General features: G+C 36.6%; 1 protein-coding gene across 5 annotated transcripts in view; it reads right to left on the bottom strand.

Annotated features, from left to right (window-relative positions):
* Positions 1-18,245, bottom strand: part of TRIP12 (thyroid hormone receptor interactor 12) — a 95,638-nt gene that overhangs the window by 26,104 nt on the left and 51,289 nt on the right. For all 5 annotated transcript variants that reach the window (XM_032225375.1, XM_032225379.1, XM_032225380.1 and 2 more), the window contains 13 exons: positions 17,757-17,849; positions 17,396-17,557; positions 16,994-17,062; positions 16,742-16,907; positions 13,572-13,689; positions 13,290-13,446; positions 12,535-12,688; positions 10,039-10,267; positions 6,213-6,331; positions 4,194-4,401; positions 3,574-3,674; positions 1,143-1,317; positions 516-657 (listed from right to left, as the gene is read on the bottom strand). In XM_032225375.1, coding sequence (XP_032081266.1) covers positions 516-657; positions 1,143-1,317; positions 3,574-3,674; positions 4,194-4,401; positions 6,213-6,331; positions 10,039-10,267; positions 12,535-12,688; positions 13,290-13,446; positions 13,572-13,689; positions 16,742-16,907; positions 16,994-17,062; positions 17,396-17,557; positions 17,757-17,849 — 1,893 coding nt within the window. The remainder of the gene's footprint in view (positions 1-515; positions 658-1,142; positions 1,318-3,573; positions 3,675-4,193; positions 4,402-6,212; positions 6,332-10,038; positions 10,268-12,534; positions 12,689-13,289; positions 13,447-13,571; positions 13,690-16,741; positions 16,908-16,993; positions 17,063-17,395; positions 17,558-17,756; positions 17,850-18,245) is intronic.

Here is an 18,245-nt window from a genome sequence, read left to right on the forward strand (position 1 = left end):
ATTTTCTCTTGGTCTTCCATGGGCATGCACATCTTCATACTGGATCATTAATGGAATAAGAATTCCATAACAATTATTATGTACTCAGCCCTGCTCAGCCCAAGTTACTTCCGTTTGTAATATTAAATTCACACATTCACAGATAGAGTAAAACTAGTGCCTTAGCTCGATGTTCAATTGTGCTTAGCAATATCATTACAAAATTACATGTTAGAATTAAAAAGAAGAAGCTGGTACAATTCTAATTATATCCTTAAAAACTATTTGAATAAAAACTGATAGTGATAGCATATCACCATTTTTCTTCAGCAAAAAAAAACTACAAGCAAGAAAAACTTATAACCCTTGAGCACCACCAAGCTTTAAAATCTATCTTTTCCAAAGCAAAGCTATGTGCATTAAAAAAAATTACTTAAGCAAGAAGAGAGATATATAGTTTAAGCAGCAAAGTGCTTAATTACTGTCCCACAAAAGTTACTCTTTTATTCAAAGGCAGATGAAAAAGGTATCCTAACCTGAAGGTTGAGTTGTTCAGTTGCAGTGCAAAGTCTCTGTAACACATTTAGTGCAGGGTTACTTCCATCCATATTTTCCGAACTAAAATAACGTTCCACAAATTTGTGAGCTTGCTCTTTAATCCAACTCTTAATTTTCTCTCTACAAGAGATGCACAATTTAATACATTACCACCTTTGTATTACACACATTCTCTGAACAACTCTTTGAATATACATTTATAACATAAATAAATCACATCATTGCAGAGAGAATGAAAACTATTTTTTTCTTCCACCAGTAATCTCTGCTTATTTCTGACTGACTAGTTTCTTCAACATTCCTTTTCTTTTTATAGAAACATAAAAGTCTTGTCCTACTTATTTATCTTGGTTTTAGCTTGAATGATTTGTTCTTTGATTTTTCATACATATACTCCCATTCCTTGATAATTTCCATCATCTAACTATTGGATAACATTTCTGACCCATCATGCTCTTCAGGATCTTCTGTCACTAATGGTTAGAAGCTTAGTTGCTACAGACCAATCAATACATTTAAAAAATAAAAGTAAAAAAGCATATTGAACATTGTATAGAATTGTCTTTTATATAACAAAGCTGATTTCCATTTTTTGTGAGGGGTACCTGTTGTTGGATATTGTATCTTTTGAAGCAACTCTTGCCAGACCACTCACACCAGCTGTACGTGCTGGTTCAATGTTGTTGCTGTTCGACTGTGTGCTTAATCTTCCCCACGTTTTAGGATTCAAACTTGCCAAGAAGGAAGATTTGGGAGATTGCGTAGCAGTAGGGCTTTTTGCTTTTAGAAAATAATGGAAAATGGTAACACACTTTAAGTTTAAAGGAACTTACATAAGATGAATACATTTGCAATTATTTTAAGATTGTTCTAGATTAAGAGCTACCAACATTTGTGTTTTTTTAATACTCTGTATGTGATTCAACCCACAGCAAGCTGTAAGCAGCCACAGCTGCTAAGTGAATTAAAGATAGTATCATATTACCAAATGCACTTTTAAAATGAGGACATGTATTCTTCATGCTTTACATACCCATATTGCAGGCATATACCACTTTAACAGTTCTTTGGTATATGTACCAACTGTCAAGACTGTCAAGATACTGAGAGGCCTGACGTTTGGGTGTCTGCTAAATCTTGGTGCTGACAGTCAACCATCAGATCCCACTCAGTATCAATTACCTGGGGCAGGAAATCCCCAGGAGCAGGGGAGGAGAGCTAGGTGAGAGCAATAAATCAGTTTCTGGCAGCATATCCAAGTCCAGATATATCTGTGCTGCTCAGTTCCACAAGAAACACCCAAATGCTTATAATTGAGCTATTCATCCAACTGGCCTATTTAAGAATAGCTGCCAATAATTGCCCCTCTGCTGAAAACAACTCATCCCCTAGGATCTGCATTCCTATATCCTGCTCTGTTTTATAGCTCTGACTATCTGACTATCTCTCTCATGTTTGATTTACGGATTGCAGTGAAAATTTGCCTCCTTCTCTCCCTCTCCTCCCCCCTCTCTCTCTGCTGTTGCAGCTTCTTTTCCAAAATTTATACAAGTATTCCTTGACTTACAAAGCACAATTGAGCCCAAAATTTATGTTGCTGAGACAGTTAAGTACATTTGCCCCATTTTATGACATTTCTTGCCACAGTTGTTAAGTGAATCACTGCAATTGTTTTAATTAGTGACAGAGTTATTAAATGAATCTGGCTTTCCCATTGACTTTGCTTGTCAGAAGCTGCAAAAGGTAATCACATGAGCCCAGAACACTGCAATGGTCATAAATATGAGTCAGCTGCCAAGCATCTGAATTTTGATCACATGAACATGGGGATGCTGCAACAGTTTGTAATTTCCAACGGTCACTAAATGCGCTGTTGTAAATAAAGGACTACCTGTATTCTATCAATTCCCTACAGTTTGACTCTGGACTTAACTCTAAACCATTTGCACTTTGCCTAGCTATCAAGAAAGACTTTTATTTCCCTATGTTTTCCAGGGCAAGCATGCATCTGAACAGTTATTTTTTTGTAATTCCCTGCACTACTACTCATCATTAAACCTTTTCTAAATCAAACTGTTGTTGGATGCTCAGCCTGAAACAAGACATCAATCTGGTTTTTTAAAAATACTGTGTATTTGCATTTAGAAAGGGATTTTTTTTAATATTAGAAATTTGCTGTTGGTTTCTCCTATTACCATAATACTTTGGGTCACCCAAATGCCATAATTACTCTTTTTTTCCCTCCCAAGCAAATCAAGGTATCTGCAAATAAATAAGAGCCAAGGTGGCGCAGTGGTTAAATGCAGCACTGCAGGCTACTGCTAGATCAGCAGGTCAGCGGTTCAAATCTCACCGGCTCAGGGTTGACTCAGCCTTCCATCCTTCCAAGGTGGGTAAAATGAGGACCCAGATTGTTGGGGGCAATATGCTGACTCTCTGTAAACCGCTTAGAGAGGCCTGAAAGGCCTATGAAGCGGTATATAAGTCTACTGCTATTGCTAAATAAATAATAACTAGCATACAGATATTTAAGAATAAGACAGGATGTTCCACATTCTTCTTATTTCATGTTATGTTACCAATATTTAACTGCTTGCTTGTCCATTCATTTAAATATGTATACTGTTGGTTTCAATGAAGGGACTCACAGCAGTTTACAGCAAAAGCAAAAAGTATGATATTTCTTATCACAAGCTATGATAAGAAATAATAAGGCATCTAAGGTAACAGGACTTAAATGCAGGATTAGAATATCCATGGCATATTTAAAAATTAAATATTTCAAAAAATATTTAGATATAAAAAAAACCTGATGGCATCTATACATTGAAGAGAAGCCTTATGAAACAGTTTGTATTGTCAAGAAGGGGGAAACCTTAATGTCACTGAAAGGCTTTTCATAAGTGGGTTATCCCAGCAGTTTCACTTGAGATGGTTTTGTTGGCTAGGACAATACTACCTAAACAATGTGGCTGGAAGAAACCTAGATCTCAATTTATTTTAATAATTTACAATATCTGTTTTGACAAAACTTACCTTGATTGTCTACTTTGTCCTCATCTCTGGGAGGTGAATATTTTGGCCTTCGGGGTCCACGTTTTGGCAATCTTTTTCTCTTCAAAACATCACTTAGTCGGCTATTGAATCAAAACACATTATATATCAGGCTTATTAATATGGCTTCACATTTCAACAAATATCAGTTTAAATACATATGGATTTTAAATGATCCTACTAGATATACTTATCAGTAGCTAACATTTTAACATTTAAGCATTGTTTAGAAGGCAAATATCTGCCTTGATACTCAGGTGATTTATACTACTTTTCATTTTGTATGGCTTAAAAAAACAGGTTGAGACAGGTTGGCAAATAATTCATTGACTATCAGCTGCTGATATATTTTAAAAGATCAAAGACAGCTAGAACAAAAATGCAGACTTTAAAAAACAAATGCATGTTGGAGAAAGTCCAAAATTATTACAACAATACTAACATCCAATTATGTTGACTTTTAAAACTCACTCATTAAATACTGAATCATGTTCTTCACTCCAATTTTCTTTATATGCAAATAAAGAATAGAAAATCTTGAACCAGTTGATAAGATACCTTAGGAGGATATCTGATTTGGAGACCCAGTCATGTTAACTCACCCCTGTGGACTCAGGTCCAAAGAGTCTTCCCTGGTATGCTGTAAGCTTGGAGAACCTAAGTCTGAAGCAGCATTGCTAGCAGTAGTGGCTGTTCCAGTGCTTACTGTTGTAGTAGCACTAAGTGTTCCTGAGCCATTAGTGCAAGCCTTGGGGGGACTTGTCAGTAAAGCCTCTGATTCTGCTAAATTCTTCACCTGGTGCATAACTCCTGAAAAAGGTGACAGATTTATAGCTCATTAGATTAAAATTTTACTTTAAAGAATTGGATAGAAACAACATGGTTTAATAATTACTTTAAAAAATAAATGTTGCATGTGCACTCAAAGATCATGATGCCCAGTCTTGTATAGGCTAATGATCACAAGTATTCCAAAGTTATCCTACGTGCAAACAGTGGTACAATAAAATATAATATAAAATACTTAAATCAAGTTTATCTGCCAACAAAAACAAGTAAATGGAAAAAATGAACTTATTCAACCACTATTTGACAACTAACCAAAACAAGAAAACAATTTCTTCTCGTAAATAAAAGTTCAGATGTTTCTTGCTGCGGATAGACTCAGAAACAAGCAACCATTTTTCCATATTAAAAATCTACATTTCAAATTTGCTTAGAAGTAGGAAGAAGAAAGAGAAGATATAGTAGGGAATGCAGAGAAAAGACATGTCAATGAGGGTGACGGTATCCAAAATGCTTGGATTTCAAACCATTTAAAATTTAAAATATCCTGTTTGGACCAACATCTGGTCTGTGTAAGTACAGACTGTCTTGTTCATTTGGGTTTTGGTTCAAGCTCCAAACACTTTCAAGATGGCTGAAATATTATTTTAAATTCAAAACAAATTATTATGAATTCAAAACAGGAAAATTACTTTGATTTTGAAACATTTTGCACAATCTTAAACATATGATGAGAGGTAACATGGTATCATGGTTAATGTGCTGGACTGAAACTGGAGAAGCCCAGATTCTAATCTCCTTTAGGCATGGAAGCCAGCTGGGTGATGTTTTACCATCTTTATCAGCCCTTGACAGGAAATCAAAAATTAACCTGAAAGAAATAATTGCAAACCACCAAGAAAACTGCATAGAACTGTCCAAGAAGTCATCAGAATCATAACTGATTCAAGAGCACTCAAAAGAAACAGATAGCAACTTGTCTTCAGGTTGCCCCTCTTGTATGCACCTGCTCCTTCTTGAAACTGCTGCTGCAGCTAGGAGACTAAGACAGCTCACTCAGCCCCAAAACCTTTCTGTGGCCAGAAGAGTTGCACTAGAGCCAAGGTGGCACAGTGGTTAGAGTGCAGTACTGCAGGCCACTTCAGTTGACTGCTATCTGCAGTTCGGCGGTTCAAATCTCACCGGCTCAAGGTTGACTCAGCCTTTCATCCTTCCGAGGTGGGTGAAATGAGGACCCAGACTGTGGGAGCAATATGCTGACTCTGTAAACTGCTTAGAGAGGGCTGAAAGCCCTATGAAGCGGTATATAAATCTAACTGCTATTGCTATTGCTGCTACTAAATGTTAGTGCTAGAACTGGTGTAGCACTAAAGTTCATTAGAAGGATTGAGGGGACCTCAGCCTTGTAAGAGAGACAAAAACCATACATGGTTGAACTAATCCAATTTTACTGTAAGGTTACATTAACAATCTTGTTAGAATAAAAGTACTTATCCCCTCATCTCCTTTTTTAGTGTCTGGAAAACTAGGGAGAGTATGGACTAAATTGCTTTTCATCGGACCATTGTCTACAATGTGGGTTTTCTTCCAATCTCCAAAGGTAATTCTCACATATCATTATAGGAAGCTCCATCAAGTCCTTACAGTCTAAGAATCACACAGCATGAAGTTTAATTTTCATTGTTCTACAATACTAAATTTATACTGGAGAGACGCTACCAGGAATGAATGGCAGCCCAAGGGCTGACAACTAGTTGATTATTACCTTATTTGCATATAATCAAAACTCTATGTAGGATATCAAATACCAGAATCCAGTCAAAAGTTAGCATTACCTTCTCTCCTGAAGTAAACACTAAAAATGTCAGGTAATTTTTGCATTAAAATTTCTGCCATCTGAAGGGCTCCAACGACTATCTTAAGATCTTGACTTGACAGCATAGAGGCAATATGACTGTAATAACCAAACAACAAAAAAGATTATGTAAAATGCATATAAAAATGGCTTCCAGGTCTGACAATTTAAGTTTGATAAATTATGATATTTTCACTAGTGAGCACAATGCAGGTGATGGGGAGGAAAATTATATTGAAAATAACATTAGCCATACACTTTACATTTCTATTGCATACCCAATGTGCTAATATGCAAGTCCTACAATGGAACAACAGAGTCCTATAATGAAACATGAGTTTGTTTGTTTGTTTGTTTGTTTATTTGCTGGACTGTACATTTTTCCAAAATAGTGTTTGAAAATAACTATACATTCCTAAATTATTTGTATTTCTTATCTTTATTGCTGAATATTTGAGTCAATTCTCATTGAGAAATAATACAAATTTGAGAAAGAAAATCTATTATTCTTTACTTAGTGAAAACATAAGATATAGAATTGGGTTGTGTTTTGCACTAATTCTGTATGCAGTTGAGAACCGATGGCTGGATGTAGCAGGTAAAGTGATACATGATGGAAGTAAAAGTAAAAAAGTAAAAAGTATAGGGCACACATGAATATACACACTATACACACACATACACACACATAGCATTGTACAGATCCCCTAGATATGTTATGTGGAATTTGGGATGCAATGCAGTGTACAGCTATGAAAATTAGCATATCAAATGATATAATTATTGTGTCAGAGAAATGGAAGTAAGTAAATGAGAGTTGGCAGAATGTTTTAAACAAATGGGAACATTAAGAAATTTTAAGAAATGCAACTGCTGTAGAAAGCTGTTAAATAGTATGGTCTATTACAAGGAATGAATATTTGTCAAAATAAGTTGAATTGGGTATGAAGGAGATCCTGCTTCTCCCTGCTTTGTTATGTAGAAGAGCAAGGAATGTCAGGAAAGAAAAGTTATATTGAACGTAATGGAATAAGGAAGAAGTTATACACTGTAACATGAAGGAATGGAGTAAAAACAAATGAATGCTAAATGAGAATGGGAACGGAATGCAAAAAATTAGCCAATAAAAAACAAGTCCTCTGAAGTGGTTAGGTGATTGATAGGGAATACCATATTTTTTAGAGTATAAGACGCACCAAGGTTTTGAAGAGGCAATTTTTTTTAAAAGTAGGTAGGTAGATAGAGGGGGAGAGAGAGAGAAATACAATAGGTAGGTAGGGAGAGGTAGAGAGTAGGTAGCTAGATAGAGGGGTAGAGAGAGAGAGAGAAATACAGTAGGTAGGGAGGGAGAAAGTAGGTAGGTAGGTAGGTCGGTAGGTAGGTAGGTAGATTGAGGGAGAGAAATACAGTAGGTAGGTAGGTAGGGAGAGAGAGAGAGAGAGTAGGTAGGTAGGTAGGTAGGTAGATTGAGGGAGGGAGAGAAATACAGTAGGTAGGTAGGGAGAGAGAGAGTAGGTAGGCAGGTAGGTAGGTAGGTAGATTGAGGGAGAGAGAGAAATACAGTAGGTAGGGAGAGAGAGAAATACAGTAGGTAGGTAGGGAGAGAGAGAGAGAGTAAGTAGGTAGGTAGGTAGAGGGATAGAGAGAAATACAGTAGGTAGGGAGAGAGAGTAGGTAGGTAGAGGGATAGAGACAAATACAGGAGAGAGAGAGAGAGAGTAGGTAGGTAGGTAGGTAGGTAGGTAGGTAGGTAGGTGTTTCCAGGCGTATTTATCCATGTGCTGGAGAAAGAAATCGCTGACAACCTGCAGCACCAAAGACTTCTTTCTGCTGGCACAGCACTTGATCAATGTAATTGTCCTCAATCACACTAAAGAGGTTTCTGAAAGGGGGGGGGGAGGTTTTGCCGAGGTGGCGCAGTGGTTAAATGCAGCACTGCAGGTTACTTCAGCTGACTGCAGTTCTGCAGTTCGACTGTTCAAATCTCACCGGCTCAGGGTTGACTCAGCCTTCCATCCTTGTGAGGTGGGTAAAATGAGGACCCGGATTGTTGTTGGGGGCAATATGCTGACTCTGTAAACTGCTTAGAGAGGGCTGAAAGCCCTATGAAGCGGTATATAAGTCTAACTGCTATTGCTATTGCACTCTACAGACCTCACGAAAATGGGCCCGTTTTTTTCAAATAAAAGGCATGAATAGCCTTGGAAGGGCTTGCAGAGTGCTCCTGGGGGAGGGGGCACAAAAGAGCAAAAAAACATCATTTTTTGTGAAAACGTGCTGGTTTTTGTCAAAAAAATTGCATGCATAGTCTTATGGTGGCTTATAGGGGCTGGGGGGGGGCAAAGATGGCCCATTTTTTGCTCATTTCTGCCCTCCCCAGCCCCCAGGAGCTGTCTGAAAGCCTCCATAAGGCTAGGCACGGCCATTTTTGTGAAGGGGCGGGGCTTCGGGAGGCAAAAAAATGCTGTATTCGGTGTATAAGACGCACCCAGATTTTCAGCCTTTTTTTTTTTTGAGGAAAAAAGGTGCATCACACTCTGAAAAATACTGTAAGTGAAGAATTTGTAATTAACAAATAGAGAAAGGAAAAATGAATGGGTCAAAAAGGAAGAGACAACTGAATTGTGGTTGGATGGACATGAACTTCAAAAGAAGCTTTAATAAGAAGTTAAAGAATAAATGCAATAAAGAGCATGGTAAGAGAAGCAATTATGGTTTGCAAGGAGAGACAAATAACACTGATGTGAACTATTGTTATTTATATTTTCTTTCCCTGTCTCACACCTTGCCTTTTTTATCCTATTTCTTACTTTTACTTTTTTTGCATTTTGTATAGTTTGTCATTAGCTCTTTATTTCCTTTGTATCAATAAGCCACACTAAAATTTTCCTAAAAGCAATTTTCAGTAATGTGATAGGAAATAAGACTAATTCTGGGACAACATTTTCCGGTATATTATAAACTTGTTAAAGTACAAATCTGAATTCCATAAACAAGCTGAGAAATTTTTTTAGCAAGACCCTGCAAGTTGCAGGAATAAAATTTTGAATGGGAAAGTATCAAGATGAGGCGATATGTTGAACACCCTGACCCAATAAGAGAAATGTGTGCTCTAAGATAAAGAGAGATCCAGCTGCATCTCAAGATACTTATATTTACTACTTATGCGCCCTGCAATATGCAGTGCAAAAACTAATAACGGTACTAGCTTTTTGATCATTTATTCTAAGTAATATTTAGGCAAAAAGAAGACAATGACCTCAATGCCTTTCTCATTCCCACTTGGGAGAATGACAAAATTAAATGAACTACAAAGCTGAAGATGCAATTTCCTAACACTTTGGGATAATGAACAGAAAATGTGAGTGTCTCAATTATTAATAAAGAAATTAAAGGGGAAGAAGTCTAAAATACACCCTTGCCTTACTCTTCTCTTAATAGTAATATTTCCATCATAACATCTGACTTTCACTTGGACTCAATCCAATAATTTTAAATAAATGTTTGCATATAGCTTTATTACTGTATTAAGCAGGAATATTCGATAATTTGCCTGATTCTACTCAGATAGGAAACATGCTGTATTAATATAAGTAAATGAAGCAGCGGGCACTTACTATTAAATAATAAACATCTAATGTTGATTAAGTAACGTTCTCAACAATTCTCACTGTAGCTATAATTGTCAAATACAGAAACTTTAAACAATTAAATACTTTAATTTAATTAAATTATTAAAATTTCAAGACACTGATTTCAGGAAAACTTTAGTATCATTCACAACAAAGATATGAATTAATAAGTACCTTGACACAGCATGATTTTTCAGTACATCCTTCAGAAGTTCAGCATCAGCAAAATAAATTATTCTAAGAATTGCTCTAAGGCACTTGTGTCTAACAGCAGGTCCGGCTGAAGAACTATATACTTCATAGAGAACACCAAATAAGATTTTAATAAAAGATTTAGCTAGATCTGGATCTTCTTTCATTAGCTGTGCTCGAGCATCATCCTTCTTTGATTCTGCATGTCCGGCTGCAAAAGGATAGATAGATGTTTAATTATTTGCATTGAGCTAAATGTACACATAGTGTTCAATTTGATTCCATTCCATTCCATTTATACATTATAGCATTATTTTAGAAAACATTTAACACATTTACATTTACAAAAAATATCATAAATTTCCCAGTAATTGACTAAATTTCAAACAAACCACTAGGAAATAAATAACCTTTCTTAAAGTTTTGTTGAATATTTATTCATTTTTTATCTTGTCTTTATTACTTTATAACCAACTCAAGGCAGTGAACATACATTAATAGTTCTTCCTCCTCCAATTTTCCCCACAATAATTATCCTGTGAAATACGTTGGCTGAGGAAGAGACACTGATTTAAAATTACTCAGTGTGGCTATCAATGCTACAACTCAGTCTCCTAGTATCTCCAAAGTTGGTGGAGACAGCAGTCATGCATGAGTTAACTCAGCCAGTAATAGGACTGAGTCTACTGATTTGACGTCATAGCCTCCTAAGTCAGTCTCATGCCCTCTCGGGGACCATCCTAGCTTTGGTACGTCCCATGCATGACTGCTATCTCCACCAACTTTGGAGAATGGGGCATTTGTTCTTACCTGATCCGCCCCCCTTCTCTGGGCAGGTGGAGACAGCAGTCATCCCCACCCTCTTTTTATGTGTGGGCCTAGTTCGCGAAAAGGCAGTAATGTGATAATCTGGAGATGTGAATGTCGAGAGCAACCTATTAGAGCACAGCAGTCTACTTATCTCCGTCAAAGAAGCGGGAGGACTCTTCTCAGAGGCTATGACGTCTAATCAGTAGACTCAGTCCTATTGGTTACTGGCTAAGTTAACCCATGCATGACTGCTGTCTCCACCTGTCCAGAGAAGGAGCGTATCAGGTAAGAACCAATACCCCATTCTAGACCAGAGGTTCCCAAACTTGGCAACTTGAAGACTTGTGGACTTCAACAGCTGGCTGGAGAATTCTGGGAGTTGAAGTCTACAAGTCTTAAAGTTGCCAAGTTTGGGGACCTCTGTTCTAGACCAACATCTTAACTATTACATCAAGCTAATGCTCAATGTTTTAGAAAAGAATATAGATCATAAAAAATGAAGGACATATTTAAAATATAAATAAAACAGTCAAATTCAAATAATATTCTAGTAAATAAACATGGGATCTAAAACGTAATAGTTTTGTAATAGAGCCTTAACTAGTTACAAAGTTATGGCATACATCACTTCTGTAGTCTGTAACCAAGCACTGGCGAGTTCACTTATCTAACTCCATACTGAAAGAAATATTCTCCCTTGGGATTTGAAACATAGCATTCTACCGCCACTGAGTGAGATCCAACAGAATAGCACAAATTTCAATATAACTTACCGTATTTTTCGGAGTATAAGACACACCTTAGAGGGTGAAAATCTGAGTGCATCTTATACACAGAATACCGCATTTTTGGCCTATCGAAATCCCACCCCCTTTGCAAAAATGGACGTGCAGAGGGTTTGGGAGGCTTGCAAAATGCTCCTGGGACCTGGGGAGGGTAAAAATGAGCAAAAAATGGGCCATTTTTGCTCATTGTTGTCTCTCCCCCCCCCCCCCCCCCCCGGAGCACTCTACAAGCCTTCCAAAGCCTCTGCACACACACACCCCTTTTTTGTGTGTGGCTAAACCTGCTAATTGAAACTCCTGGAATATATGCAGTTCAATAATTTACTAGCATGCCTTCTACAAGATATTAGTAACCCAAGGTGGGATCTGCTTTTTGAATTATGAATATATAAAGCTAGTGGATTAACAACTTGGACCACTAACAGGGATACCACTGCTCAACTACATCTCCTTTAGAGCAAGAGACTGAAAAAATTACTTACATTCTCATTCCATGCTGATTGGGCTATTGCAATGTATTCTACCTGAAGTTACCTTCAAATATAAAGCAATTTAAGCATTTTGTGGGTAGTGCACTGGCTTCCAACATTTCTGAGTAAAATTATCACCCTTTGCTATACTGACACAGGATACCTACAAAATTATCTCCTCCAAGGTGAAATAAATTTAGACAATAGCATTAATACTGGTCTTCAGTAAACTTTTTTTTAAAAATTATTGCTGTTTTACAGTTTTTTACTGTTTTTACTATTTTATTGTAACCATGTGAAATTGGCATATGGAATGGTGGCTGCATAGAAAACTAAAAATAAATGTATGAAAAAATAAATTGTAAGACTACACAGGAAGCACTCTTCAGTGACAAAAATAAAATAGTGCTTACTAGTACTGGTATTGGCTAGAGGATTGGGTTTTCTCTGAATGGCACGTGCTGTTCCAGTATCCTCATTGATCTGCTGCATAGAATTAAAGTCAATTGTATAAACACGCCCCAATGTAGACAGACTTATTTCATCTTCACCAACCTGATGAGCTGCCTGAGAACAAATATATAAGTTTAAATACAAGTACAAATTATTTTAGGACAACTTCCTCTTCTTCCTACCCAGCAAAACATTTCTGAGTAATCACAGAATGCTTTAAATGGCTTAATTCACACACAACACTAAATCATAGTGGGCGGGTTATTTGCTTCTGCAGGATTTTTTAAAATCACCATTTTGGCTTAATGTCAAATGGAAAACAGGTTTATGAGTTCATCTAACTTTATATGTGACTAATATCAGAATAATACTTTTAAAAGTGTATTGGCTTTTTTAAAAATTGTTTAACCATCTTGATTTTCTTTAATCTATCCTGTGATCCTGCTGATGGACCGTAGAGACATCTTTTCAACAGCAATAAATATAATATTAGGAAGAAATCCTTTTTAATCATACAGATAAAGCAAACAAATGATTCAGTAATTTATGAATATTAAATTCGTATCACATCTTGCCAACTAGTGCTAATTCCGAACATCTACCTGCAATTCATAGTTGAAATTTGATTAGTTGTTCTTATATTTATGACAGTGGCTGGTAAGTGATGTCCAACCCCCTATATAATATGCAGTTGTTTATATGCTGATGTTACTACCTCAATTATCCGGCTATCAATTCTGTTATAGGGATGCCAGAGACCCCTGTCATCTCGCCACTGCCATATTGCACCATCTGTGTTTTGCGCATTTCCTTTCTTTAGCATAGTGTCAACAGCAAAAATTCCTTCTTTAGGTAAGCATGGCATCAATTCACTAAAAAGAACAAGTCAACATTTTAACAGTAAATGTGTGTTTTAGTAACAGCATTCATCTCATTTTAGGTATTATGAAATATGATCCTGGACAAAAACTGAGTAATAATTTCAGCTGAAACCTACCAGATAAGTGAAGTAAGTTCATACAGTTCTTGAGGACTTCTTGGAACAAGATCAATTTGTTCCTGACAACTCCCATTTGAGGCTCCACAAAGGAGAAAGTGAAGAGTTTCTGCAATATCTTTAATAAAAACCACACAATTAAAATATTAGTTTCTGCTGTAATGTATAACCAACATGTTGGTTATATATGCTAGTTTTACATCTACATGGGTTAGGATTTTTTGTGGCTTATGCAAATCCAGATCATTCGTTGATGATTCCATAAATTCACTTGTGAAATGCTATGAATCTGCTGGAATCAAACGCCTTTAAACAACTGATAAAATCAACAAATGCAATGTCAGAACATAAATAAATTAAATATGCTACGCAAACCCAATTTTTAGCTATCTGAATTAGGTACCTAGACACAACAATTGAAAAATAGCCAAACCACAACACTGATTACTTCACATGCCCTTGAAGACAGAAAGACATAACACACTGCAAGATAGGCATTATTTTCTTTCTGTATGTTTGTTTAGGCAAGTGTCATGACATACAACAATTGAAAGATATATTGTGGCCTTCTCAAGAATTTTGCAATCATCACATTTTTTTTTTTTAGAATGAGGCTCTTCTGTACAAATATACATGTGTTTTTTCCCGATGTGAACATTTACAGAATGGAAGAAAAAGGAAGACGAGAAAGGAAGCATTTATATAAAAGCGATCAATAGCTACTTTAAACCACTTCATTCTACTCTCCATCCATTAATTTTTCAAAGAAAAATATTGTTTTGCAAAACAGAGTTTAGTGCAGTGAAAGTTGTTGAATTTTGATTATGCCAAAGCTACTCCTGCATTAGAACAATATTTTCCCCATTACATTCTCTGTAGCTAATGGCATATAGACATCCAGTTCCAATTCATGCTTTAAAAGTTTATAATTTTTTTTCATGATCTATTTCAGTCAAATATTAGGCTGGGATTTGACAAAGAAATTGCTTTTATGGTCTGTCTGATGTCACGGAGAGATAATAAAGGTCCTGATGAACTTTTTAAACACCTCAAGTGATTTGCTATGTTTTTCTTTTGCAGAGACTTAATATTAGGGTCCTACTTTCTTCTAGTTCTCCAATCTTCCAACACCAGATTCATAATTAATTTTGTAGCCCAACTCAAATAGTTTGTACTTTGAACACTCTCATTACTTGCCATGACACTGCTATCTATTGCCACAGATCTTTGAAATCTCTTTTCTAAGGCTACCCACTAAATAAAACTTAGTACAGTATGTGTGGAGTCTTGGTGCTCTATGAGCTTTGTTATTTTCTTGCAGAGGTTTCTTTATCTGGCTAGATAACATCTTCGGTGCTGGAAGGAAATGGAGTTTGCTCTCTGTTTATATAGTCACTTGGCCTGTCAGGGTTGATGGGGGTGTTGTTTTCTCCTTGGTAGTTCCTCGATTAAGCTATTGCTTACTGCTTGATGGTCTGACTTGCTAATTCCTTTATTAGGATATTATTTACTTCTTGTTTGTCTTAATCTTTATCTAGGTATTGATTGCTGGCAAAGAATGTTCTGATCATTTTTGTTTGTTTTTTAACTTTTTAATTATCTCTTTTGAATAGTATGTAAATGTGGTTTATCTCTCTGTCTCTGCTGATTTGTCTGAATGCCAAGCTTCCAAGAATTCCCTAATGTTTTTAAATTTAACCTGGTCTAGCTTCTTAACAGATTTCCAGTTGAAACCATGGCTAACTTTGTCCATACGTTCTGAAATTTAGAAATTTTTATTGCATGTTCTGTCTTTCCTACATAGTAGCTGTTATAGCTCTTACATGTGTTGTACATGATTTCTGGTTTCTTTTTTTTTTATTACTGTTTGGTTTGGTTTATTTTAGATGATTTGGAGGCTTTTCATTGGTTTATGTACTATGGTAGTGCCATGTGGTCGTACTAGTCTGTGTTGCTTTGCAATGTGTTTGATGTATGGCAGTGTTATCCTTTTCATAACTCGTGTTGGTTATGCTGTAGTGGGTTGAATGGTAAGGCACTTTTTGATAAAGTTGTGTGGCTATGCTTCTTGTTGGAAGGTGCTGTACAGGTGGCCTGCCTCCTTCTTCTGGCATTCTAAGTTGTTGCAGTATGTTTCTGCTCATGTATATTATGTTTTTACCTAGTTCCACCAGAGCTTGTTACTTTGGTAGTGGAGCACTTGGTTAGTATGGATGGTTTTTCAATACACTGGGGCTTCTAATTTGCCACCATTTTGTTGCTGATAAGGATATCCAGGAAGAGTACTGATTAGTTTTTAACTTATGGCCATTAGTTGGGTCTGGAATTATGGCAGCTCATAAAGGACTTCCAACCATCGCAAAGCATTGCAGTCACATGATTGCAATGTGGGTGCTTGGCAACCTGTTTGCCTTTACAACAGTTTGCCAAGCACCCTTTCATCATGTAATCCCCTTTTGCAATCTTCTCTGCCAGATTCCTCAGAACATCAAAGGGGAAACTCTGAGGGAAGGGGACAAACTGTCCCCACCTGTTGAGAAAACCCACTCGTCTCTTGAGGGCTGGCTAAAAGGGAGCTGAAGTCCCTTGGCACGCAGCTCTTTTAGCCAGTCCTCAATGAGAGGGAGCCAAAATCCAAGCAGAAAGGCAGCGTGCTACTGCAAAGAAGGTGAGGTATGTCAGGGGAGACCCTGGAATGCCCGACAAAGGCCATGCTTGTCTCTCCCTCAGGAGCTGAAAATCCTGCTTGGATTTTGGGAGGAAGGATTTTCAGCTCCTGAGTGAAGCCACCAGGATACCCCCTATCCCCGAGTCACCCCACGCAAATTACTTGGCATTTAACAATCACAACCAGGCATGTTGAGATTGTAGTGGTTGAGCGAAGCAGTCATGTGGGCAATTTACTGCTTTTATTGTATTGTTTTAGGCTTTAACAATTATGTTACTAACTTTCTATACTGCTAGAACAGCCTTGCCATGTAATGGACTATGCTTATATCAATAAACATTTCATCAAGAAGTCTGCTGTAGTACCCTTGTCAGCTTCTCAAAAAGTTTCTATTGCTACCCTATGCATCATCCTTTCCCCAGCTTAGCATTTACTGATTCGTTGGATTTCATCTATAAAAACTACCAGCTAGTAAATAAAAATAATTGACTCAAGAACTTACTTTGCTTCATAAGCTGAACTGCTAGCATAGGACAGTTGGAACACATTAAAGAAAACATGCGCACCACCATGATGAACATCCCTGAGCTTAATATTGGAGGAGTCACTACTAGGAGTTGTTGAATGTTTGTAAGCAAATCCTTAGAAGCAACCTGCTGCAGCAAATTCTTTGAGAAAAGGAAGAGAAATTATTAATACTCCATATAATCAAACCTTTTTTAAGATTATGCTGGAGAGAGAAAAAAGACGCTACCTCTTCATGTTGGAAGTTGTCCACCAAACGTGCAAAGCAAAGGCAAGTGCTTTCTACTGACTTTTTATCCTATATGGTTTGAATAAAAATATTATGTTTTAATATACAAATATACAATGTCATGCATATCATAACTGAAATCCTGGAAAATGTCACTAAGGACTTAAAGATAGTGACCAAGAAATAAGCAAAAGCATCTAACTTATCTTATAAGAAAAAGAGCCCCAAAATCTGAAACAAATTGCTTTTTTATTTTGGCTGTCAAGTTAGGTTGATATCAAGTATTTTCTCCCATAATGGATCTCACAATCATTTAAAATTACAGGAAATTCTGCATGAAATATCTTGAACTGTACAACATGAAAAACTTAAACTATACAACAGTTCAAAGAATTTTCCAACCTGGTGGGTTAGCCTTTGGGTAAGCAGTGGAAGAGAATCTGCAACAAAGTGAAACTCATCAGGAGTGATGCTCTGGCAGCAATTGGCAGCAATAGCTAATGCATTCCTCTGAGCATTTATGCTGAAAAACTCCAGGTACAGCAAACAGTCTGCTAAGCCTCCCTATAAAAACAAAAGTTTACAAAAATGTTTGAGTCATAAGAGACTTTAGCTCATCCAGGGAGGGAGGGCAAGTGAGAGAGAAAGGGGAGGGGAGAGAGGGAGGAATTTTGATTTCTGGGAGTCTTTATTTGCTTGAAGAGAAAACCATGGTAATGATCATTATAAAAATAACTTTTTTTTAATTGGAAGCAATACTTACTGCCTGCAAAATAGCTTTACTGTGTCTACGTGATAACATCTCCAAGGCAGTCAATGCTTGCTCTGCCACATCAATACACTGAATAACTTGAAGCTGGAACAAATGAAAATTATTTAAGTCATATGCAATGAATCGAGATGACTGTCTAAAATAGCAAAACACTTCCAAATGTTCAATGTTCATCTTATGTAGTAAATTATTTACATTTTAAATTCATATTTTTCTTCTCGTTCATTTTAGCAGTTTTTAAAGGGCATTTCAAAATACCTTGAAACCTAAAATATATAAGGACCAAAAATTCTAAAAGAAAACTAAAACTATTTCCTGAACTTAACTTATGATCAAAACACCCAATTAAACATCTAAATGTTTATCATTAGCTGCCACTCCCTCAGACACACATGGATAATCTCAAAATCTAGGGGAAAAAATCTAGAACAGTCCTTTCCAAACTTGGATGAATTACCTAAAATTAGATAAGTTAGGTAA

This window comes from Thamnophis elegans, chromosome 10 (assembly GCF_009769535.1).
Source record: "Thamnophis elegans isolate rThaEle1 chromosome 10, rThaEle1.pri, whole genome shotgun sequence".
Taxonomy (NCBI): domain Eukaryota; kingdom Metazoa; phylum Chordata; class Lepidosauria; order Squamata; family Colubridae; genus Thamnophis; species Thamnophis elegans.